Genomic DNA, 24,106 nt, shown 5'->3' on the forward strand with positions numbered 1-24,106 from the left:
AATAAAGCTGCAGGTTTACTTTCACTTCTCTCCTGAGATCAGCATCCTTTTTAACAATACTCATACGTATCTCAGTAATGACAAGCGAGTACTAACATGTCCAACTCATATTTTTACAAGCAATTAGTGATGGTGCAAAAATATTCAACAGATTAAAAAATGTACATCTTAATCAAGCTGAAAATCTTCTGCTTTGTATTTTTCAGACTTTGCTTCCGTTTGTTGTGGCAAAGAAGAACACAGGAAGTAAATCTCTCTTATATTTACTCTGTCTCTCTTATAGCTATGGAATAAAGATTCAAAAATTCTCCTATAAATAATATCCTGGATACAAGAGACTGAGATGATCTTTTACAAAGTGTCTGCACTCAGTCTCAGAGATTGGATGATGAGCTCCGTTATTTGAGGAGAAGTTCTTGAAAGAGGCGCTGCTCCTCTGCATTGAAAGGAGTCAGCTGAGGTGCTTTGGACATCTGACCAGCATGCCTCCTGGCTGTCTTCCTTTAGAGGTTTTCAGGTTCAGGTAAATCAGCATATTTGGCTCTATATTCCATTCACACACAGCTCTGAGACACAATTTGCATGTTTAAACCTTGATCATTTCAATTCTTTAGTCTGATTCCTCTTGGTTTGATTAGTTTTGCCTGGCTGTTGCAGGCCTGACCTTGGCTGGCTCAGGGATGATGTTGTCTGTTTGGGCTTTGGCGGTCTCTGGGCGGGTTTTGGGCTCCTTCTTTGGCGGTGGAAGTGTTACTGGTTCCCAGAGGAAGTACTCGTGCAGGAGTGTGTTGACAGTCTCAGGACACTCCAGCATCACCATGTGACTGCCATCTTCCAAGACCTTTAGGAACGCCATTAGAAGAATCTGGAGAAAAAAAAAAAAAAGCAGCAGTTGCAGTCAATGCTCTTGATGAAACCTGACAACTCTGAATGTTGTGGCCTAACACTAGCCAGATTTCAGTAACATGATCTCCACTTGTTTTAGCTATATTATGGTATTATGTTTTAATGTGTAAAGGAAACATTACTGGATCAGCTAATTATGGAGCATTTTGTGTTTCTGAATTTAAACATGTGGTAAAAGGTGGTTAAAATATGTAATTTTGTGCCTGTCATTTTGACAGTGTTTAGGTCCTTAATGACATCCTAGTCTACTTGAGAAAAATGAACAAAACAATCTAAAGTAGAAAACACCCAAAGCTAGAAACTACAAGGATTGATCTGATTGGCATGTAGGATTCCTAAGACTGTAGTAACAACCACACATTTCAATGCAGTCTACTGGGATTCTTTGTGATAGACCAACAGAATAAAGCACTTTATAGGATGAACCAGCCATGAGTTTCCACTTCTTTACCAAATAGTTATCTGTGAACAGCAAAAATACTCAAAGGATATGTATGGGATATGACCTGTAGCATCATCCAACCCTTCATAACCCCATCCAACTGTTAAAGAAAAGCTTCCCCATAGCATGATGGTGCTGCCAATAGTGTGTTTCACAGTGGGGATGGTATGTTCAAGGTGATATGCAGCTTTTCATTTTGCTGTCATCCATTTAGAACACCTTCTTCCACATGTTTATTGTCTGCCTTTGGGTGTTTGTGGTCAACCAGTTTGTGTTTTTCAGTGTTTAGTCTTGTTTTTCTCCTAGACATAGCTATGGGCTCAGCTTTTACTGTAACTGTGTGCTCCCTTTCATCATTTTATGTGAACACTGGCTCAGAGCTTGTCGCTTAGGTGTTTATTTTCTAGACAGGGCCACCTAGGTAGCTGGTTCCCAGTTACCTTTTCTAACAGAGAAAGTTTTTATGGATCAATGCTTCTACGTTCTTTTGTATGCAGACTTCTTGCTCCTTGAACCAACAATTAGCCTCGGTAGAAGGCTGACTGGTGCTATTTATAGCACCAATTAACAACATGGCATGTCAAGGCACTTCACAGAGATAATTCAGTGGAACACATCTAATTTTCAAGGGGTTTCTTGGCAAAAACAACAATTATATAGATGACAGAAATAGAATTTAAAAAATAAAATAAAATAAAATAAGTACATGCATTAACTAAACTTTTGCAAAAAGTGCAATTGGATTTCAAGATACATCCTGCTGGAGCTGCAGCCAACTGAAATATTTAGTGTTGTGATTAGCATAACCATCAAGTAGGTTCTGAAAATCTGCGATAGAGAAACTTTTTACCACTCTGTATGATTTGATTGGACTGACTCTGTTAAGTACCTTGAGATGACGTGTTGTATATAAATCAACTGAACTGAAAACCTAACTTTACCAGGATCAGTCTCTCTATTAGTTCAGTACTCGGTGCCTGGATCAGTCCATACCTCAGTCATGCGCTGGTCCTCTTCTACTGGGACAAACTTGTCGTGCATGCCGTGAACCAGCAGGACGGGCACAGTGAGCTCGGCATGATAAACCTCGTCCCCCTCAGGCCAGTACTGACCGCTCATCATGGCACGCAACACAAATGACGACACATTGAAGGCATTGTACTCTTTCAGCAACTGCTTCTCCCTGGAACCCTGCCGTGCAAAGCCGGCCCTGCAGAGGCAGAATCAGAAATGTATCTGATTTAGAACTAGACAGATATGTCAATACACTGTGCATCAAAACACAGCTTTAAGTTTGGCATGACGTGAGAGTAACCAGGTCCTTTTATAGGCCAGTTAGGACACAAAATTGTTTCTATCATTGGTAGTGAGACTAGTCTACATGCATTTTGTTTGGAATTTTTTAGAATTACATTTTAAACTGCATGAAGCGGTTAAAATGTTTTGTCTCCTTCCACATGCTTCTCAATAGTTTAATTGAGAATAAGTTTGGAGTCATTTACTATGTGGATATTTGCCAACAAACTTTAATTTGAGATGTTCGCTTTGGTACTACCAAATAATGATATCTCTTAGTTGTACAGTTAATTTTGTGCAACAGTACCTTCTATGGCAAATCACCTACACAACATGATGCTAGGGATGGCCCTCTCAGACTTTATCACACAAAACTTACTGTCATCATACAGACTCAGCTGTCTTAATGCAGAAAACCCTAGTGGAACATGGTAGCTGGTGTTGCAAAAGAGAAACTTACCGTAGCTAACCCTGAAAAAGAGTAAGTAGAGCTCCCTATGGGGGACGAAACTCCGAAGAGAGAAGAAGCATTTACAAGTTACAGCTATAAGATACAAAGAATCCCAGAATAAGTCACTGAGTTTATCCCTTTATATTATATTACCAAACCGTCACTGTAATTGAATAGGTTTTCACATTTTGCAGCTTCTGCAGCCATAGTGTTTTCTTCCCTCTATGAGGATTATATAAACTTTTTTTTCATTCATCCTAAAAGTGTGATTGCTTGAACATGAGACAGGCATCACCAAAAATATTATAAAATATATGTCATATGTAAAATGAGCATGATCTAAAAAATCTACATCAATCACTTAAGAAATATCTAATGACCATGCATCAGACAAACTTATTATGCTCTAGGTGTTTGGGGTTGGGAGACCTGTTGGCTTCTGTTAGACACTCCAAGGATTGGTTTTATAAATATGTCTTCTTTAATAATTCCTTTCAAAGCTGATTGACTGGGCAGGAAAAGAAAGCCTAGAGATATGACCTAAGCCCTGCTTTATCTTCATACAGCCACTTCCATGCCCCATACATAAAGTTGCTCTTTTAAGCCATCATTTGTAATATTTTACCGAAACTTCTATTTTAGCTACTTTTTGGTTTGTTCTGTCTTTAAGATTGGGACGTGCAGGGAATGAGCTGCAACCAAATGTATCTTCACTGCTCCAATGATTCTTCAACCATTTATTAAAAGACCTTCTCTTAGTTTTTCTGTAAATACAATTTTCTATGATCACTCATTCCAATCGCTGCCACTGATCTTAACTTTATTTAAGCAATTCAATCTACGAACCATAATAGCCTTCACTTAAAGCTCCCTACACAGATTCTCTAGATTCCAGTTGATACTCTGTTTGGTTCACTCCAGAACATTAATATTAGTTTTATTTTAGAGGGAAAATGTTTGGGAAATTAAAAAAATTGCATTTAACTTAAATCTGCTTAATTTCAACATGAAATAAACCTGATCACTATCTTTAGAAGCACCAACGTCTACATGCATTACATAAAAATAAATCAAACCTTAGATAACAGACATGCCATAGAGGTGTTAAAACTATGTTAACAAATCATATAAGATACCTTAAATATGTACAGAGGACACAGATTAAAAGATGTCTCACTTGAGAAAGCTCCAGGCCAACAGTGGGGATAGGCAGTGAAGCACACAGGTGGGTAGGTTGAAGATGCTGCACAGACTGGGCTCCAAAGCTGTTGGACCGCCACCATTGATCATCACCATCTTGTGAATCTGGTCTGGAAACTCGTGAGCCAGGAACGTACAGAACGACACGCTGGAGAGTGGGAACAAACTGCAGGTTATAATACGGAATGGAAGAGACACTATGGACATCTTATGGCCTCTTTAAACATAACTGTGCTTTTGGTGGGGTTATTTTTTACATAAATGCTGAATTTTTTAAAAGGTTTTCCATAAACAATATCCTGAGACTGCATGGATGATCTCTCTCTGCCTCTCTCCTGTTTCTAAGTGCTTTAGCTTGTAGCCTACCCGTATGAATGTCCAATGAGAATGTTCCTCTTCTTCGCATATCTCTTGAAGATTAGCCTCATATCCTCAGCCAGGGCGTAGAAGGTGTAAGCTGCAGTTATGTGCGGAGATGAGCTTGCTCCATGACCTGCCAGATCTGGGGCAATCACCTCGTACCCGAGTCGGGAAAAGAAGTCCAGCTGGCTCCCCCAGATATCCAGAGACCCCCCCACCCCGTGGATGAAGAACAGAGCTACGTCTGCATGTGTTCCTTTGCAGCTGGATATCCTCCTCTCACAGTCAATCACCACAGAGCGCTTCGGCTTCCTCCTCCGTTTCCGGGGTTGCTGGGTCTGCTCAGCCTGTCCTGCAGCAGGTGTTTCTCCTGCTGATCCTGTCTCTGAGGCCCCGTTGTTTCCAACGGTGAGAGAGTCTGACCGTGTCTCTGGGATGCTTACAGGAGGTGAAGACTTACGGCAGTCTGTCAGTTCAACCTCCACAGTGCTGTTGGGTTCAGTCTCTCCATTCTGGCAGGTTTTCAGCTCTGCACTCGCCCTCTCACCCAAGTTCTCAATGAACAGCTGTCCGTTCCTGTAGACCGTGATTTTTCTTTTGCAGCTCACAATCCCACCCAGCGAGGGTTCCTCCACCACTGGTCTATCAGGGATGATGTGTCGAACCCGCAGCACACGGCCCGGTTTCACCTCCACGAACTCATAACCGTCTGCAGGTTCAGAGGTTTCTACAGGAACCACAGTATTGGCCGGTTTGGAGGTGAGGCAACAGAGGAGGCCTTCAATAAAGCTGGTCAGCATGGCTGCCAGACTGAATAGAAAACAGTCACAGAAAACATTATTATTATTATTAGTCAAACCCTTACATCTAACATAGGCATATTCATTTTGGGCCTTGAAACATTTAAATATTCCTTTGTAGGATGGTTATATCATATAAACAGGTTTTAACAAAGCAAAAATCAGGTGAATAATTTAGAATTAAAAGTTAATTTTCTCCTTTTCATACATTGTCAAATATATAATACCAAGCTCAAACAAAAATACAGTCCCTCTAATGTTATTGTTATTTTTTTATTATTTAACTTCTATTTTTACCAGAAAATAAATCCATTGAGATTTGGAATCACCCTTCATATAATATCCTGGCAAACCCCTGAAGTAACATTTAGGGGTCAACCTCTTTAGCCACTGTCAAGCTTCTGGCTTAATTCTGTTTGGATGATTTATTATTATCCTGTTTGGAAATGGCTAAATGAACCTAAACTTGTGTTTTTACACAGACACAGCCAGGTCTGGGCAGCAGTTTTAATTTTGGTTTGAGTCTTCAGAAGCTTAATGCTACCTTACGCTAACCCAGGCATGTTGAAAGTGGATCATCGATGGCTATCCTGGTTTACTGGCTTCAGAGTTGCTAATTTTGATGAAAAAATTACAGGCAAAACCTTGTTAATGAGCTATCAGAGGAAATCAGCTGTTCTGAAGAAGGGAAACCAAAACCTGCAGGGAAGCGACCCCCATAGGGTCGACTTTGACGTGCCTGATCTAACCCCTCCTTAACCAGCTCTGATGTGCATTTTGAAACATTGTCCCATCAGACCACCAAACTGCACTTCAACCAACTAACTATTGATACAAATTCCAAGAACCTGACCTGTGCTTGAATACCCTGGTCATGGTTCGTTTGGGCCTCTGATTTTGTTAGTTTTATTGTTTGTGTTCTGGTAATGTCATTTATCATTATTTTTCTCCTTCGATATTCATTTAATTAAATTGTTAATTTAATTCTTAACTATCTTAGATTAGCTCTTCATAATTAGTTTTTACCTTTTTGTTTGGTTTCTTCTTTATTCATTTTTATCCCTCTGTGCATTTTGGTTTATTCTCCTAGGTTGTTTTCTCTTCCTTTATTAAGTTCCTTTTTTATTTTGCTTCATCTTGGTCTGTCCCCAATGGCTGGCTGTGCTCTCTGTTTTTATAAATTACTCTCCCTTAATCCCTCTACTCAATACTCTCCCTCAGCTGATCAAAAATCCCCCTGATGACACTCACCTGGCTTCAGTGTCCCTTACAGTAAATGGCTACATTTAATCTGCCTGCTTTTCTTTGTTCCCTGATGTTTTGCTTGGTTGAGCCCAGTTTAATCTCCATTTCTCCTGATGACATTGCTGTAAAGTTTGTCTTCATAATAAAATTTAGTTTTTATTTATCATCTGGTTCTTCTGCATTGGGTCAAAACAAACAGACTTAAAGGTGTTTTCTACCTTTTATTTCATCTAAGGATGTTGATGTAGTTTCAGTCAGGAGGTGGAAATTCTAACCAAATTGAGAGTTTAAGGTATAGTGGAGGATGTTCTTTTTCCAACAGAAGTTGGAAAAAGAACATCCTCGAGGTGTGCACGAGGAGAAATGTATGCTTTTGCACGCGTTTAATAGGCGTTCCCTCAAAGAAGCGGGTACAGGGTTGTGCATGTGCCTTGTTTTTAAAAGTGGAGAGGGCGGGTCTATTAAAAAATTAATGAAAATCCTCCATTATTCCTTTAAGTTTATGACTAAGACAGTCCCAACTTTAGCATACAGTAATCTCTACCTCTTTGTACATCTATTTAAAACAACTAGTTAGAATGAATCTTACAAACTCTGACTATTTAGATCAAAGCATATTAATGTGTTAGAGTAGCCTAGTCAAAGTCCAGAAATTAAAACATTCATGATCTGCAATTCTGAACCAAAATGCAGACTTGGAAGCAGCATTGTGAGTATAAAAGGCTTAAATGAAATACTGAGGCAGATGAACAAGTGTGGAAACACAAAGCTGACTGACAGCTAAAACAGGAAAAAAAAAAATTGCAGAAAAAGAATAAGGAAAAACAGTTGCAAGCAATCAACTAATTAACAAAAGGGTCCAGCTGAGGGGGAAATGATTAAGTTAGGAAAAATACGAGGAAGAAACTGAGGGAACCCATCTAAAAGTACGTAAATAAAGGTAAATTTAACACAAAACACAACCAATTATGTAAGAGAAATACACTAGAAAATAACATATAAATTAAAATAACAAATTTGACAAGCCCCATAAGGCAAAAGTAGCAGGACAAGGAAAACATAACCTAAAATCTAATTGCAAATCTGCGCCAAGACTTGTACTTTCCTGTTCACCATCTCTCTCCATCCAGACTGAACTAGAACTATTTTATGAAGACAAATTAATGAGGGTAGCTTGCTGGCAGAGACAAACTCTTATAAATAACTGTGAGTATTGACTTATAACCACTGAATATAGAAGCAACACACAGCTACTTTTAAAGAAATGTTTGAAAGCATTGGTTGTTTACCTACTGCTTTGCACAACTGCGTAACTTTTAACACATTAGACACCAATAAAACACATCATAATTGGAGGTTGCAATTAGAAAATGTCAAAGCATGCAAAAAAAAGTAGACTTTATATGTTGTTGTTTAAAGTTCTGTGTATACATTCTGCACATAAAATCTCTTTATAACTATATTCTGATATATTTCCAAAATGTAAAATTACAATGTAAAGATTGTTCATCTTTAGAAATCATATATAATAAACCTAGCAAAGCTTGGGTTTCACTTCCAGGTCCGGCATCTGTTTACAACTGAAACCCTTGTGATTTTCTAAGCATCACTTCTTACGGCAGCATTTAAAGATATAAATAGCTGCAGACAGTTATAGCTCCCTGAGTTAAAGCTATCCACCATGTGATCCTCTGTCTAACATTCAGTCAAACCTACAGGGCAACAAACAACCTTATCAGTTAGTTTTGGATCATAATAAAGAACATTCACTTACTTAGCTATATCCTGACTCCATTTAAAAGTTTATATCATATATTAATAAGATCAAATTAAAAATGTACATACATTGTAGTGGTTTTCTGTACAGTAATGTTTCTCCAGCAAACAACATCAGAAACGGCTTTAACAGCTTCTTTTTCAAGGTTATTCACTAGTTTATTGATTAATATCCCCTCAAAAAACATGCACCCAGTGCAGTTCAGTCTCCTATAAAGCTCAGATCTATTTAGGTTATTTATCAGCCACAGAAGCAGCAAGTATGGTCTCCAAGTGTTTGCTGGTGACATTATCTTACCTCCCTGTTGGGAGGATTAAACTCTCTCTAAGTACAAACAACAAATCTTTCCATCTCATCTTGATGAAAAAAGAGTCACAGATGCCCTTGTTGCTGTTTCAGTTGCTGCATTTTTATTCTCTTTCCCTGCTGCTTTTATTTGGGGACTAAATACACAGTGTGAAGCATCCTTACTGCTTTGCAGTCTAATTTGTTTCTTTTTCAGTCTGCACAGGCTTATTGTGTAGTGTGGGGAATCCTAAACAGATAAGCTTGTTTTACAAGAAACAAGAGGAAAAGGAGCCAAAGTCTCTATTTTTGAATGTTAAGTTAACCAGCTGTGTCTTTGTGACCATACTTCTTCATTGAAACTTGTGTAAATATCTGATATCTTTAACTATTTCTGTTAAAGATGTTAAAGTGTCCAATCATTTTTTAATTAGACCAGAATCTAGAAGTTAAAAGTATTGTTAGCTTACAGTATTTAATTACAGAAACCTCACCAATATTTTTAAGCAAGAAACAAGGTGTGTAAAAAAAAAAAAAAATAAATAAAAGATCCATCTAAAAAAATGTAGGTGTTTTGCAAGTTTGGCTTGTTTAATAATAAAATAAAAATATTTCCTTCAGCATTCCAGTGAGATATGTTGTCTCTTTCCTTAATCTAGAAATGTGTTGTGTCGATTCTCAGCATCTACAGTAGGATATGGATAACTCCTCCTGGGTGTTTCATGAAAACTGAAAGCCGGGGAGGGATTTTGACTAAAGATAAATCAATCAGTAATTTCTTGCATTAAGACGGTCAAAGAGCGTTAATTTAGCTAAATGTGTCCCATTCTTTATTGCACACCAGGGCCACAAAAAAAAAATCCATAAGAAGGTCACTCCTGCCTTAACTTAAAGATGTTGCAAAAAAGAAAAAAAAACAAACATTAAACTTTTCATTTAACAGTCTGTCAATAAAATATAAATCAATCTAAATATGCCTGCACAATATTTCAATATATATCAAAGTATAATTGTATTTAATTTCAGTGATATTTCAATACATTAGAGTATGAATACATCATTTGTCAATGACTGATGTTCCTTTTTTTTTTATGAAGTTTGATGTGTCTTAAGGCAAATATTTATAAAATTGTATATCGGAGGAGTTTTATACTCATGGCAAAATGCTTGTCATACATTTGTATATGCATATGTTCTGGGCATTCTTGGAAATCTCTCTAAGGCTCTTTAATATAATGACATTGAAATTATATTGGATTGACCAAATTCAAGAAATTTATCATGATATAATCTTTGGCTATATCATCCAGCCCTAAATCTACACATTATTTACACTAATTTCTATTTATATTTTCCAGCTAGAATATGGAAGAGCATTACCAGATTGAAAACCTTTACCATTGGGAGAAGGAAGCTATTGCAGATACTGTAAATCTTTTCCCTCTGTCCATAAACAAATAACAGAATGTTTAGGTATCTAGGTAATATCGTATCAGTTTCTCTTGAAACACATTATTCTAATCTGGACTGACATCTCCCACCAGACAGGAAGAGGCTACCTTTAGGCTGTCATCAGTTGAGATAAGCAGAATTATAATGACCACAGTATTATATGCACTGTGAGCAAAACACATTGCAGCAAAAATTGCTTTTCTCCAAAATCTATTAAAAGCATGCTTGATGACTCCCTTGTAGATTCCATCCATCCATCCATCCATCCATCCATCCATCCATCCATCCATCCATCCATCCATCCATCCATCCATCCATCCATCCATCCATCCNATCCATCCATCCATCCATCCATCCATCCATCCATCCATCCATCCATCCATCCATCCATCCATCCATCCATCCATCCATCCATCCATCCAGTGCCTGTTTCAGGATTAGTGGGCAGCTTCAGCTAACCACCACCCCACTAGCAGCCATACAGCACCCCAAAAAAAGAAAATCCAATCAAGGAAAAGCAAAGGAAACCTAAACTCTATCTGATGTATACATGAACATAGATAACTCTACTTAAAGTTCATAAGTTGTGGAGAAACAGTCAGTTCAACAAGTTGAAGAGACTCTTTCCCAAGAAACTTCTGGACTTTTTAGAAGATCACAGGTTTCAGTGAGACCACAGAACCAGCAAATCACAAAAAGCCAGTCAAATTAGCACCAATCCTGATCAACCAGTTGGCTTGCATTGCATAAAGTGTTTATTTTTCTGTTAGGCTTTACTATGTAAATCTGATTGTTGTGAGTTTTGCCTCCCCAATATTGGTATTCTTAGGGTAACTCTCTGTCAAATTTGGTTCATTGTCACTGATTCAGGATCTCAGGGTAGCCTGCATGGTTGCCGTTCTTTTACGGCAGTTTAAGTCTCACATGCTGACAGATTCAAGAATTGTTTCCAAACTTTAAATTTCCCTGCAACTAAAACACATGTGTTTTACTTTGGTTGCAGTGCTACTGCTGTCATTGACTGTTAAAGGTTATGACATAACATCCCACGTGTTACACACAATCACAGCTCTGGTGCCCAGGAAAATGGCAAAGACTGCAACATAACAGTTAAACAACAATTCCCTCAATGGTGATGTAAACCTGATTTGTAAAAAGTCACCAGAAATCAATTAAACAATGCTAGTTGTAATAATTATTTCTGTTTACTGTTATCATAAATGTTCAATAAACTGATATGTTTAGTTACATTGTTGACAAAAGATTGAGTACTAAAATTAAATTTAGTTCACTCAAGTTCAGAAATGCATTTTTCAGACAAACTGTAATACCAAGTTTTTCAATTTACTTTAAGTAAAACTTTAATAACACAAAATGAGTTTGTTTATGATATTTTAGATTACAAGAAAGTCCTTAACTGAATTTAAGACTATTTTTTTTGTTTTTATTTATAGTAAAAGTGTATTAAAACACAAACAATATCTTGGATTAAAAGAATATTCTGAGAAATAAATATAGCTGCAGTGTTGTGTGAGTGTTTTCCCATTTATTTGCCTAAAACACTGAATCCCATTTGAACAGAGTGATGTAATTTAAGCAAAAAGAAATAAAGAAATATCTCTATCTAAAGGAAAAATAAATGATAAAATCAAATGTAATATTTCATTTAAAGAAACAGTAAAATAATCTGCGTGTCTGGAATGGCCCCAAATCTGGTATGCTGAAAAGGCACTGTTGAATAAAACTTAAAAATAATGCAATCTAGTAATAAAACAAAAATAAAACTAAATTGAATCAGAAATCTTACCTTCATCAGGGCACTATCTAATGAAACCTTCTATGATCAAACTGGTGCCGTTTTTCTTATGAAGCATGGACGCTATAATCTGTTGTAGCCAATCCAATAATCTAATTTATTCTGGATTTCACTGGCCTGTTGGGAGCCACCATACGGCGACCGACCAGTACCAGCTGACAAAGTCTTCCTAAGCACCAGAGGTAAATCCAAAATATCAGACAGGAGCTCCAGGCCTCTAGTTTCATAGTGGGACATCAAAGAAGGCGCTGGAAACGCTCCAGAACTCCTCTTCTGCATCAGCGGCTTTTAAATCCACCTGCTTCTAGTCTTTGCTACGCATGGGATTAGCTGCCCCCTGCTGGTGAAAGAGGGGAATGGTTCCAACGGCTTGTGGGATTACATTTGTTTATTTGAAAGACTTCTTAGAATATGGGCGCAGTAAAATGTTGCCTGCCATGTGGTTGACGTGTGATCTGTTCAGGTTATACCCCACTCTCCTCAAGAGCCAGGGACCAGGTCCTTGAGAGGCCCCAAATGAGAGTTGCAAACAGAAAAAACAAAAACAAACCTGAAAATTTAAATTTAAGAAAATGTTTGTATCCACAAGACATCTGATCAGCTATAAGTTTAAAAAAAAATTAAAGCAACAACTTTTCAAGTGTTGCTAATGATTAAAATGAGATATGTACATACAAAGTATTGTCAATACACTGTCAAAAGTACAGAGCAAAGAAATCCACTCTTAGCATTTAACCTATCCCCTTGGGGAGCAAGGGGATGCCATTGTGTGGCCCCCAGGGAGCAGTGTGGGGTTAAGGGTCTTTGCTCAGGGACCCAGAGTGGCAGTCTGTGGGAGTGGGGCTTGATTTTAAAACATCTGGATTCCAAGTGCAATTCCCTAACCACTAGGCCGCCCTCCCCATACTGTTCAGTATAGAAAAGATTTGGAAAAAAACAGGGTTTATAATAGGATATGATATGATATGATAAACAGAAAAGCATACCACGCTTTTTAAAAATGTCTTTGAGAAAACATTGTTTTACTTATTTAATTATTGCCTTTTATTTTGTGTTAGTATGTGGAAAAAGAACACATTGAGATTGATGTTTTTAACATACTTAAATGTGAAAGTGTCTAAAGGGTGCAGTTTTAGGGGCAAGGTGAGGCAAGATCATCTTAGCAAGACAATAACATTTCAAAGTGTTGTACATGAAAAAACACAGGAAAGCAATGAAAATTGCCCTCCACTAGTACAGAGGTTATACACAATTACTGAGTTTAAATAATTAGAGAATAGGAATTATTAATTAAAATGATAAGATATTCATACAAATGACTAATAGAATTATTTATAATCAAATAAAAGAAAGTTGGACTACAGTTAAACTCATAATGTTTAGATAGCACAGTGAAAAAAACATTCTAACAAATAAATTGTTAATCTGGAGTTAAATAAACTGAGGGTTCAGAGATTTTAAACTTTTATTGTAGATTATTCCAGATTAGAGGAGCATAAATGATTGAGATGTCTGAGCAATTGATACACTAACACCAAATCTGCAATGTGTTTCGGTGGTAAGCTATTCTGTGGTGTATAGGCTAACAGAATTATTCTAAAGCCATTTAAGTCGAGTCGACTATTTTAAGTATGTGAGCCAAACGATTTGGATCCATAAAAGAAACCTAATTCCCATCACTACTCATCCTGTCGGAAACGAGGCTCGTCAACACGGCAGGTTGAGCTCTGTATTCCGATTGGCTGTCAGGTTCAGCTGTCGTCACTTCAATGCAAAAATTAACCAATAGCCGCTTAGTGGGCGTGGTTACGTAAACATCCTTGGTATTCAGCTATAACATTAGCCGAAGGGGTTGTATGTAAATAGCTTTACGAGCTTATAGAATGTCAACTTGGATTGTTTTTTGTGTGAGTGCTGTGTAAGTTTTGGTGAATTCCTGGACATATGTCTAAATATGGACACCAGAGGCTTTATGTAAAGGCTGATAGTTCTTTTTTTCCTATAAAATCCGTCTGGTTAGCTGCCTAGCCTAGCCTGTTAGCTATTGCGGGCATTACGAGCAGCACAACAAACACCGAGTCAGGCCTCCTGGTCGGCGAGTCGACGTTACACATTCCTGCCGTCGTCATCATGGAGAAGGTACTTGTTGTACAACACGTTTGCTGTTTACGTTTTTAGCTCGAATACAGAGAATGTGTTGGGATAGCGCTCTGGTTTAATGTAGCATATTGCTAGCTGGGTTTTAGCCACACCTGCTTCGGTTCAGGCCAAACCGGCATTTTTATTCAACTACGCCTGATACAGAGTGAACCAATTCAGCTAACGATTCAGAGATGGCAGCTGAACACCGTTACCTTTCTAGGGTTTTATAAAGAGGCGATGAGAAATAAACTTTGATCTAAAAATCTTATTGATGTCTTCAAATAACTAGTTTAAAAGGCGCCTGTTACACATTTCAACTAAATGAAAGTAAAGGAGTTTATATAAAAGTCTAAAGACCTGTAAAGATCCATATGATTTTTATAACCATGACCTATCTCTCCCCACAGGCTGATTTCTTGAAAGGACTCCCAGTTTACAATAAAAGCAACTTCAGCAGATTCCACGCAGACTCAGTTTGCAAAGCATCTGTAAGTAGCCTCTGTTATTACATAGGTGTAAAAAGATAAATTAGATCTAATGATTAATTGAAAATGTAGAAGTGGTAATAAATGGTCTTATAGTAAAGTAACACCACAGCTTTCTGCATCCCCGTAATTACACTAGTAAAGTAAAATCCCCCACATTTTAAACAATAGATCTCTAAAGGTCCCTGTTGTTGTTTTTCTCTGTAAAATTTCCTCAGGTTTAACTTTCTTGATGAACTTCCCTGTTCTGTATTTAATCTCTTATTTGTTATAATTACACAGGAGTCTTAGAAAAGGGTTAGTTTTTTTTATCAGTAATAATTAATATCAGGCCAGAGTCTTTACACAAATCTGCAGTTTAACCAAATTAAACTTTATTATTAATAGGAAGGATGTGACATATCTGCTATGATTATGGGAAAATTCATAAGACATGACTGGTTATAACAAGGAGCTCTTAGTAATAATAGGTGTTGTTACTAATGTGATGTAATGATGGGTTTGTTCGCTGCTGTTAAGCTAAATGCAGCAGCAGTAAGTGGCTGTAACTCAACAATGTAGATGGAGGATGAGCTTTTACTGTAAAAGCAACTAAATAGATTTTAAGGCAGTACTACATTTAGCCGTGACTTGGCAGCAATAGCAGGCTGAGGCAGGTGAGTTCTTTTAGCTGCTCCATTATATAGCCATTACAACGCTTTTAGATTTTCTACTGCAGATACCCTTCCTAATAAAACTTAAATTTTAACCTTCATCCCCAGTATCTAATACGTACACAGACTTTAGCTGCTATACTACAAAATGACTAACAGTAGGTAGTTAATTCATAAATAAAGAATTATAGTAGCCATAAATTAAATTTAAGTTTGGAAATACAGTTTTCTTACAGTTTTTTTTATCCATATGTTGTTCAGATAGATATGTGTGGGTATTTTTTAATTGGATATATTAACCCACCCATTGGAGTATAGGGAAGGAGAGCAGAGCTGCTGTATTTTTTCATTGAGCCTTATTGCTGAGATCACTGTGACTAATAATTGCCATGTTATATTTTGGATGCATCATTCTATGTTTTTTTCCCCCTCTTTAATACAACGATACTTTTTTTTTTTTCAATGTCCTCAGCCTCTTGGTGAATTCCTTTCCTCCTGAAATCACTGAAACAAAAATAATTATATTATATGAAAACTTCTGTTATGCAGCTATAACCTGGTCACTGCAAAAATCATAAATTGTCCTATCTGATGTGAGGAGGTGCCTTACAGCCCCTAGCAGGTAATCATATAAGGCCTACTCTAAAAGCAGAGGGCCAATTAAAATCCTATAGTTTGTTTTTTTTAAACCAACATTTTATTTTTCCATTATGATTGGGTTTATTTACCTGCAAGTTTTCTAAGTATGATATGAAGGGCAAAAAAGTTGATTAACTCTTTTCCAGATTTTGTAAAATCATTTATTTATGACACATAAAGAAATCTTCAATGATAGCACAATGCTACTGATTTGTTTCCTTGTTCAACTCTTTGCAAGTGAGACCAGTTCACACCGGCTTGCTTTTCCATCGCCTGTTTCTGATATGACTCTAAATATGTAAATGAACTCCCACGATGAATTATGGGTCCAGTCAGCTGTCTGCTGACAAAGTTATATGCAAACTGTTTTTCTCCTTTTTTGTGAAGACACAAGCACAGCTCCACCTAAACAGGTAGCAACAAGTACAGAAGGCTGTGGCAGAATGAAAAAGGCACGTAGCAAATTACATCAGACCATACGTATAGCTTTTCTCTCTCATATTAGTGATCCAAATTTTAAAGTGAATTCCTTTTTGTCTGTTTTTTTGGGTGTTAGTTTGTCGTTTTTTTGCATTCTATAAATCACAGTGCCCTAATTGGAGAGCTAACTCCTCAGCATCTGCAAAGGCAAGAGCAATATAAAACTCTTCCAAGGGGAAACTGAGGAATATAGTTGTTTTTTTCTGCAGCATTTGTGCCCCAAACCTCTAATGATGCTGCCCTGGGAAACTGCCCATATTTCCCTCAGTAAACAGCTGCCGCTGCTACACACAGTCATTGGGTTGCAATTGTTTTTCTATCTACTGTGTAACAACCATCATTGTTAAGGCTTGTTAACATATGAGTTTGAGGGAAAGGAGATTCTGTTCATTAACCATCAATCTATCTTTATTATTAATAGATTTGAAGTTAAAATTTGTTTAATGCATGTTATAAATTTAGATGTAGTTTTGTTGAGAAACTGAATATAGAAGAAGTTATTCTCTGATAAAAACTGTTGAACGAATGAAGTAAATCTGACAAAGTCTTTACTGTACTTTCTTAGTTCTTTCTGTTTTGTTTGTACAGAATCGACGGCCCTCTGTTTACCTTCCCACAAGGGAGTATCCGTCTGAACAGAGTGAGTACAACCACAACATCACACATTTATTTTAACTGCCTGGACTTTGGTGACTTTAATGTTCAGAGTATAAACAGCATCAACACAATTAATGACTTTGAAGCTGTAATTTGTTGGTTGTATATTGCTTAAAAGAAGCTACTGAGGATATTTAGGGACTTAAAGGTCAGATTGTGGGTTTGTAGAATAAATTGTAGGAAACATGCGAAAGGAAGGGGTAAGAAAAAAAAAAAAAGAAAAAATGTAGATGCAAAGTTTGTACAGGTGACATCAGGAAAGCCCCGATAGCCCAGTAAATAGATTTAATCTTCCTGTCCTCTGCGAGGTGCCACAGCCTCTGGACCAAAACATAGCAATAACCTGTATATATCTATAGTAGCAGTTATTCTATGCATAAAGCCTTTTAAAAAGACATTTACTGCTCTGTAAATATCTGCATATATCTTTGCTGAAGCACATTAGGTTAGATGGAGTCTGCATTCTATTGCCTTCTACTTTTCAAATGGGAAACGGGACTGAAGTTCTGATGTCTGTGTCTTTATTAAGATTTTATATTATTGATATTCTATTTTCCTTGTGAGTAGTTAAAACTGTGTAAAGTTAACCACCATGCTCTTTTGTTTATCTCATATGTTTGTTGGTTACAGTTATTGTAACAGAGAAAACCAACATCCTCCTGCGTTTCCTGCATCAGCAGTGGGACAAAAAGGTGATTCCTTTCTTAATTATTTTTTTATCTTAATTACATCACAGACTCTCATATCTGTTGTGTGGTAGCTGGATAATCACTTGTACTATGACGGAGTACTAGGGTAAACTTGTAATTTTACGACTTTATTCTTGTAATTTTATGACTTTATTCTTGTAATTTTATGACTTTATTCTTGTAATTTTACAATTTCATTCTTGTGATTTTACAATTTTATATTCATTATTTTACGACTTTATTGTCATAATATTACGACTTTTTTCTCGAAATAAAAAAAAAAAATCTCCAACATGGTACTTCCTTGTACCGACCTTTCTAAAACGTTTTGTTTTTAAGCAGAATGCAGCAAAGAAGAGGGAACAGGAACAAGGCGAAGCGGACAGCCCAGCACCTCCGAGGAAAATCGCCAGGACAGACAGCCAAGAGATGAATGAGGATTCATAAAGTGTGTGTTCGTGTGTGAGGGGATGAGGATGCGTGTGCACATCCAGGGTGTAGCCAATGTGAAGCAATGAACACAGAAAAGTTGGGTGAACCCGAATAAAAACGTGGTAGCTGTGAAAAGAGGTGCACTGATCAGGGTTTTCCCGGCTGACTGTGTTAAGGTTGGGTCAGAATCCATCTAAATGTACGTTTTTTTTTACTTTGGCTCTGACAGTCCGAACATGTTGACTCCGCTCCATGTGAGCCAGAACGCCTGTAAGTGTTTGTATGCATGTGAATGTGTGTTCTGTATGCCTGACCTGAGCGACTATTGAGTGTGTAGATTTAAAATGGAGATAGACTGGACAGGAAAGGTCAGACTCTACTTTAAGAGATAAACATGTAGTTCTGTCACCTGCAGCGTCCTCTATGATCCATATGAACATTTTCTTACTCTTTTAATTTTATTGCCACTTGTCGTTGAGCCAGCCGGCAGTGCCCACTCTGCTTCACTGCCCACTTTTTAGCCACTGGGGGGCGCTTCAGCATCCCTAAAAACCCAGTCTAATAAAGAATGCACTGTGACAAAGAGCACAAAGAGGAGCAATTTCTTCCAAAATCTCCCCCATATAAGATCTGTGAATATATTCCTGTGTGCTGTATATTCTGGGACCATTGCTCGTAGGGTTTAGGGTGTTAATGTGTCTGAGATGCATTTTAAAATCTAGCATCTTGCTAACTATGGCTACAGACAGCAGTTGATTTTCTTAGAGGGAGGAATTTGGATATATTCAGACCTTTAACAGCACAGATAGTAATAAAAATATCCAATTACATGAGAGGATGGGTGGAGAGCGCTTTATTTAACTTTTCCCTAAATAAATAAAACCAGAACAAGTTTGTGTTTCACTAAATAAAAACATACCCCTGGATACAACAAGAAAAAGATGCAACCCAGTGGATGTTATCTCGCTTGCATGTTGTTGTTTTAACTGCTGGATGTTATGTTGCATAACTGAAGGGGGGGTTGTGATGACGTCTTGTATCAGCTTAGAGGCCTTACAACTGCTCATCGTGGGTCGGATCCCCTCAGCTGCCGTGGCTCGAAGGTGTCCTCCAGATTTGCCTGTTTTTTGAAAGGGATCTTTTATTGTTTCCAGCCACATAACGCACATCAAGCATGGACAGTAGCGTTCAGTCCCAGTCCTGCTTTCAGTTGATACTGGTGGTTTAGGCTCCACCGCTGCAATGAAGCTACTTGCTCTTATCACTGCCCGGCAGTCATGTTGAACTTTCCTGATCTTTTATCCACCGATGCAGCAGTGTACAGCTCCAGTGTTTTTTTTTTTTTTTTATTAATTATAAAACATATGCTTCTGCTTTGATAGACTGTTCAGCTCCACCCTAGGCCTTGCTCCCATACTGTGTGTTTGATCAGATGTTCTGTTAAGCTTTGCTTAAATAAAGCCTGATTGAAACTTGTTTCCTGTTTTTAACATGTACTTATTACCAACCATAAGAAGTCAGATCTCATGGAACTGGGTAAAGAGAAAGAACATGATGGACTGAGATCTGATAAATAATACATGGTTGCATAGAACATTCTGGTCCTACTCTTATTTAATGATTATACAGTATCATTATATCATGCAGCAGGATAATTCAAACTTTCTTTTGGTCAAATTACAACCCAAAATGTGTGGTTTTCTTTTTGTTTTTTTACACACATTAGGATATTTTAAGTTATTTTTTTCTGATCATATTTAGCTTTGGTTTGTGTTCACTTGAAGTAAAGAATTGATTTCTTCCACTCAGATCGACAAATGTCTGTCCAGCATTTCCTGACAATGTAACTCATTAATTTTTTATTTGATCACAAAGAGAAAATGAATGCTCCAGTAATGAGTTTAAGATGTTAACTGTTTGCAGGGTCTAATGTAATGGAGCTGTCTTACAGACACATGGAGAACCCTTTGAATGATGACACTGTTGTTGTTTAACTGTCTTCTAGACGATGTTCACAGTTCTTCTTTTATTATGAAGAATTCTGTGTGAAATCATCTCCAGAGGATATATAGGAGCTCCTAAAACAGAAATGGCCTTCTTTTTAGCTTGTTTAGCTTCTTTAAGTCATTTGCTCTGATTCAAGTTTTTTATTCCAGCATTTTTATTGTCATTGATGCTGTTAACTCTGCAGATTAAGGCAGAAAAGATCACAGTCTCCACAACAAAAGATATGCATCAATATAAAATCAGTAAAAAATTTTGTAAATTAAGTGTATTTACCCTAAATTTGAGTAGGTAAATAGTTTGCCAACGAAATTAGTATTTTTACTCATAGAATAAGATAATTAGATAATATGCACTTAAAATAAGAAAATGCAATTATGTTTTGATTTAAGAGTAAATTGTCTTGTTCCATCGGCAAACTGTCTCTTTTACCTCCTCAATCCAAGAAAAAAACTCTTATTTTAAGAAAAAATTACTTATCTAGATTTTGATTTTTTTTCCAGTGTTGCTGCAAACACTGAAGGCCATGAGCTTTTTTAAAGTACAGCCTCCTCTGTCCTTTCTTATGGACGACTTGACAGTTGCGTTTCCAGTGGAGTCTGTTCAGCTTCAGCATGCTTATTGGTTAGACCTCACACCATTAAACCTTCACATCTGGGCCTCAGAACCTATCCTCCCTCCTGAACAAATATATCCATGAAAGTAGGACCTTCAGGTATCTCTTGATAACTTCCTTTAATTTTCTCTCAATCCAACAGAGGAAGCAGTTTTTGCAGTGTGCCTTCAACTGACCTAGTTTGTGAATTAATCCAACAGAAGCCTGCAGATGTGTTTTCCCAATATATCAAAAAGGCATAATAATCTTAGTGTACGGAAACATTTGAGTGAAGAAACTAAAAGAAAATTTTTTTTCTTGCCGTTTGACAAAAAAATTAATAATTTGGGTAATCTTCTCTGACCTAGGATGTGAGTAAAAGACAATCGTGGTTTAAAGTTAAAAAAGTTTTAAGGGGTTTAAAACCTTTACCAAACACTGTCTTCTCCTGCAGGTAAAATGTTTTCTACCGATTTCTTCTCCTTGAAACCCACTTGAGGAACCACGAAACGCCCCTTTCATCTGGTCAACAGGGAAATATCTAAAACAAAATCCAACACATTCAAAGCATTTGAAAAGAGTTTTATTAACTATTCTTTTCAGATTTTACAAAAATATGACAAAATAAATTAAAAGAAATAAATAAACCCATTTCCCAGTATTTGTCTTTAAAAGATCTTTTTTTTTCTTCTCTTTTATACATTGGAAGAGCATTTGATGTCATTTCAGTGAGGCTTTTATGAAAACGTCATTGTTTTGAGGTTAGGGTCGGCGGGTTTTCACAAAGCTGTAGTGAGAACCTCACCTGTTCACACCCAACCTTAACATCTAGAGCGTGATGCATTTGATAAATCCACCCAGTTCCCCTGCACTGATTCCCCATCGGATCGAAGATGATAAAAGCTAAGAGAGGATGAGCTTCCTTCGGTGGATGCCTGTGCTCAGCCTTTTCTCTATAGTCCCTCCTCCGTTCTCAATGGTTTCCACATGCCTCCAGTATCTAATGAAGACAAATTATTTTGATGGTTGTTGTTTCAAACTGGAAAAAGTGAAAATGTCTGCACAGGAAAATGTAATGCTTTAGCAAACAGCCCAAACCCAGCCTCTTCTTCAATATTTAAAGCATTTACACATGATGAAGATGGGACTCTCAATGCATTGTGATGTTCTTCATCCCTGAAATCCAAATGCAGCAAACTGGGAGTGTTTTTTTATGAGACTGAGCTCAGCTACATAAAATCTAAATTGCTGCACTGCTTCCCTACAACAATTCATATCCCAGCCTCCAAACAGCACACACAAAGACAGAATATATGCCTCTCATCCTGGGTACGCCTAGTTTACATTTAAAATGGACAGTGTCCAGTGAAACTGAAGTGAACACACTTATACTGACGGTTAAATGATGTTGCAGCATGAGTTATCCTCCTGTGTTTTTCTGTATTGCCTAAATTCTTTTATTATTCAAAACTGGTCTAAAAAGGCAGATGCAACAACAAAAGATTATTTTAATGAAGCAGTGGGAATAAAGAGTAAAGAAAGGTTGGAATAAAAAAAGCTAGAACTAAATCCGGGTGATGTCGATCTACAGTATCAGCTTCCATTCACTGTTATTGCCAAAGTCCTTATCGGAGGTGAAAGTGTGTAAATGCATAGTTAATGTTTCCCTCTGTCAGCCCACAGAACAGTTCAGCGGCCTCTGAAACATGGAAGATGTGTGTCAGACGTTGTGATGATGCACTTCCATCTCATAATGCACCCATTGATTCAGCCAGTGCTGCTGCACATTGATGCCCACAGTCTGGTGATATTTATGGTCATTTTTATAAGCTGGCACCACCTTCTGGAGGCCACGCAGAAGGGAAATAATAATAATGACTTACTGTATTTTAGATGACGGATTTACATGAAGTTAACTGATAACAGATAATATAAGCAATAATACAACAGGAGTTTTAGAAACCATCTTTTTATGACCCTCCTCTTATATGTTGGTGCAAACAAAACAAGTAGAGCAACTAGCGGGTTGTTTAGGTCTCCAACATGATTCACTTTTTGCATTTTCTCCTCTGTTTTTGTTTGTTTTCGGTTACTTAATCTGCTGTGGAATAGTGTACACTTCAAGTTAACAGCATTTCCCAAAAAACAGTTTGTTTAAAAAAATAAAATATGCCTAAAGAGAATAAAAGAAGTGGATTTTTTTTTTTTTTAATTGAACTTGGTGTTAAAAACATATAAAATAAAATACAAAATAAAGCCCTCTTTCAACGTATTGGCACCATATAAAAAGCCTTAAAATAAATTAATCTTTCATGTTAGTTTAATCTCACATTAAAAAAAAAATAGAAAATTCACACTGTACGATGTATATAACAGTATTTATAAAGATAAATGTGTTCTAATTGAGTCTACTTTTAATATATCATTTATTGGACTTCACATAATATTTTGTTTCTCTGGGGTAGAAATATGATGTGACTCACAACTCTGTCTCTCTTGCTAAGGGAAGTAAAAAAAACAACAAAAAAACAATCTCAAGAGATCACTTAAAAACTGCCTCTTAAGGTCCCCAAGTCTCCATAACAGGAAGTATGGGGGTATTTTAGAAAGAAAAGATTTGTCTTTCCTTGGATCACATCATAAATATGTTTGTTGCTGGGACTTTAATTGACACCACTTGGTTTGGTCCGCTGTTTTGTCAACAAACAATAAACTTGGGTTGGTGGTTAATAAAATGAATTTGCTGAAAAGCAGTTCCTCCCCACTGCTGGGTAAAGGGGTGGATGTGTGATCCTGTGGGACTGTGTTGCTTCTGGAGGCCATGAGAACCATGTTAGAGTGTAACATATCACGCAATACGACAAAAAAATGTTGTGGTTTCTGTCAGTGGGAAAATAGTCCAAAACACACGACTAAATGGTTGACAAGATACAAAAACAAGATTAATCCAAGGCCATGTTAGTCCCAAGAGCTAAACCCTGATGAAAACCCGCTGGGGGAGCTGATAAGAAAAGAGAATGAGAGGAAGCAGGACACTGGAACACTGAATTATTTCTAAAATAGCTTTTTCTTAATGTTATTTTTAATCTATTTAACCCTTTAAAGCCCGATCCAAGAATAAAACAAAACAGAAAATTACTTTTACTATGCGATAAGTCAAGATTATTTTTTGTGTAGTCTTCTGCCCTCTGTTATCAGGTATATCTGATTGTGTACAATAGGATTTTTACCATTAAAGCTACAGTGTGTAATAATTACAGGGATATACAGTCAGAAATGTAATATATTATACATAACTAT

At 37.0% G+C, this 24,106-nt stretch overlaps 2 protein-coding genes across 3 annotated transcripts; one reads left to right on the forward strand and one right to left on the reverse strand.

Moving 5' to 3' along the window:
* Positions 1 to 632: 632 nt before the first annotated feature.
* On the reverse strand, positions 633 to 12,120 carry abhd8 (abhydrolase domain containing 8). Its single transcript, XM_015405167.1, has 6 exons — positions 12,022 to 12,120; positions 5,116 to 5,465; positions 4,662 to 5,040; positions 4,273 to 4,443; positions 2,342 to 2,558; positions 633 to 865 (listed from the first exon to the last, which is right to left on the reverse strand). Exons 2-6 carry the CDS (start codon positions 5,453 to 5,455, stop codon positions 635 to 637), a joined length of 1,338 nt encoding a protein of 445 aa, XP_015260653.1. The 5' UTR covers positions 5,456 to 5,465; positions 12,022 to 12,120; the 3' UTR covers positions 633 to 634.
* Positions 12,121 to 13,832: 1,712 nt separating this feature from the next.
* Positions 13,833 to 19,685, forward strand: dda1 (DET1 and DDB1 associated 1). Of its 2 annotated transcripts, none has more exons than XM_015405168.1 (5): positions 13,833 to 14,169; positions 14,580 to 14,660; positions 17,018 to 17,069; positions 17,717 to 17,778; positions 18,115 to 19,685. In XM_015405168.1, the coding sequence occupies exons 1-5, from the start codon at positions 14,161 to 14,163 to the stop codon at positions 18,220 to 18,222; spliced, it is 312 nt and encodes a 103-aa protein (XP_015260654.1). In that variant the 5' UTR covers positions 13,833 to 14,160; the 3' UTR covers positions 18,223 to 19,685. The 2 variants fall into 2 exon arrangements, with proteins under 2 accessions (XP_015260654.1, XP_015260656.1); XM_015405170.1 differs by having other exon boundaries at positions 18,118 to 19,685.
* Positions 19,686 to 24,106: the final 4,421 nt, after the last annotated feature.

The sequence above is a fragment of the Cyprinodon variegatus genome, unplaced genomic scaffold (assembly GCF_000732505.1).
Source record: "Cyprinodon variegatus isolate N-32 unplaced genomic scaffold, C_variegatus-1.0 Scaffold2029, whole genome shotgun sequence".
Taxonomy (NCBI): Eukaryota; Metazoa; Chordata; class Actinopteri; order Cyprinodontiformes; family Cyprinodontidae; genus Cyprinodon; species Cyprinodon variegatus.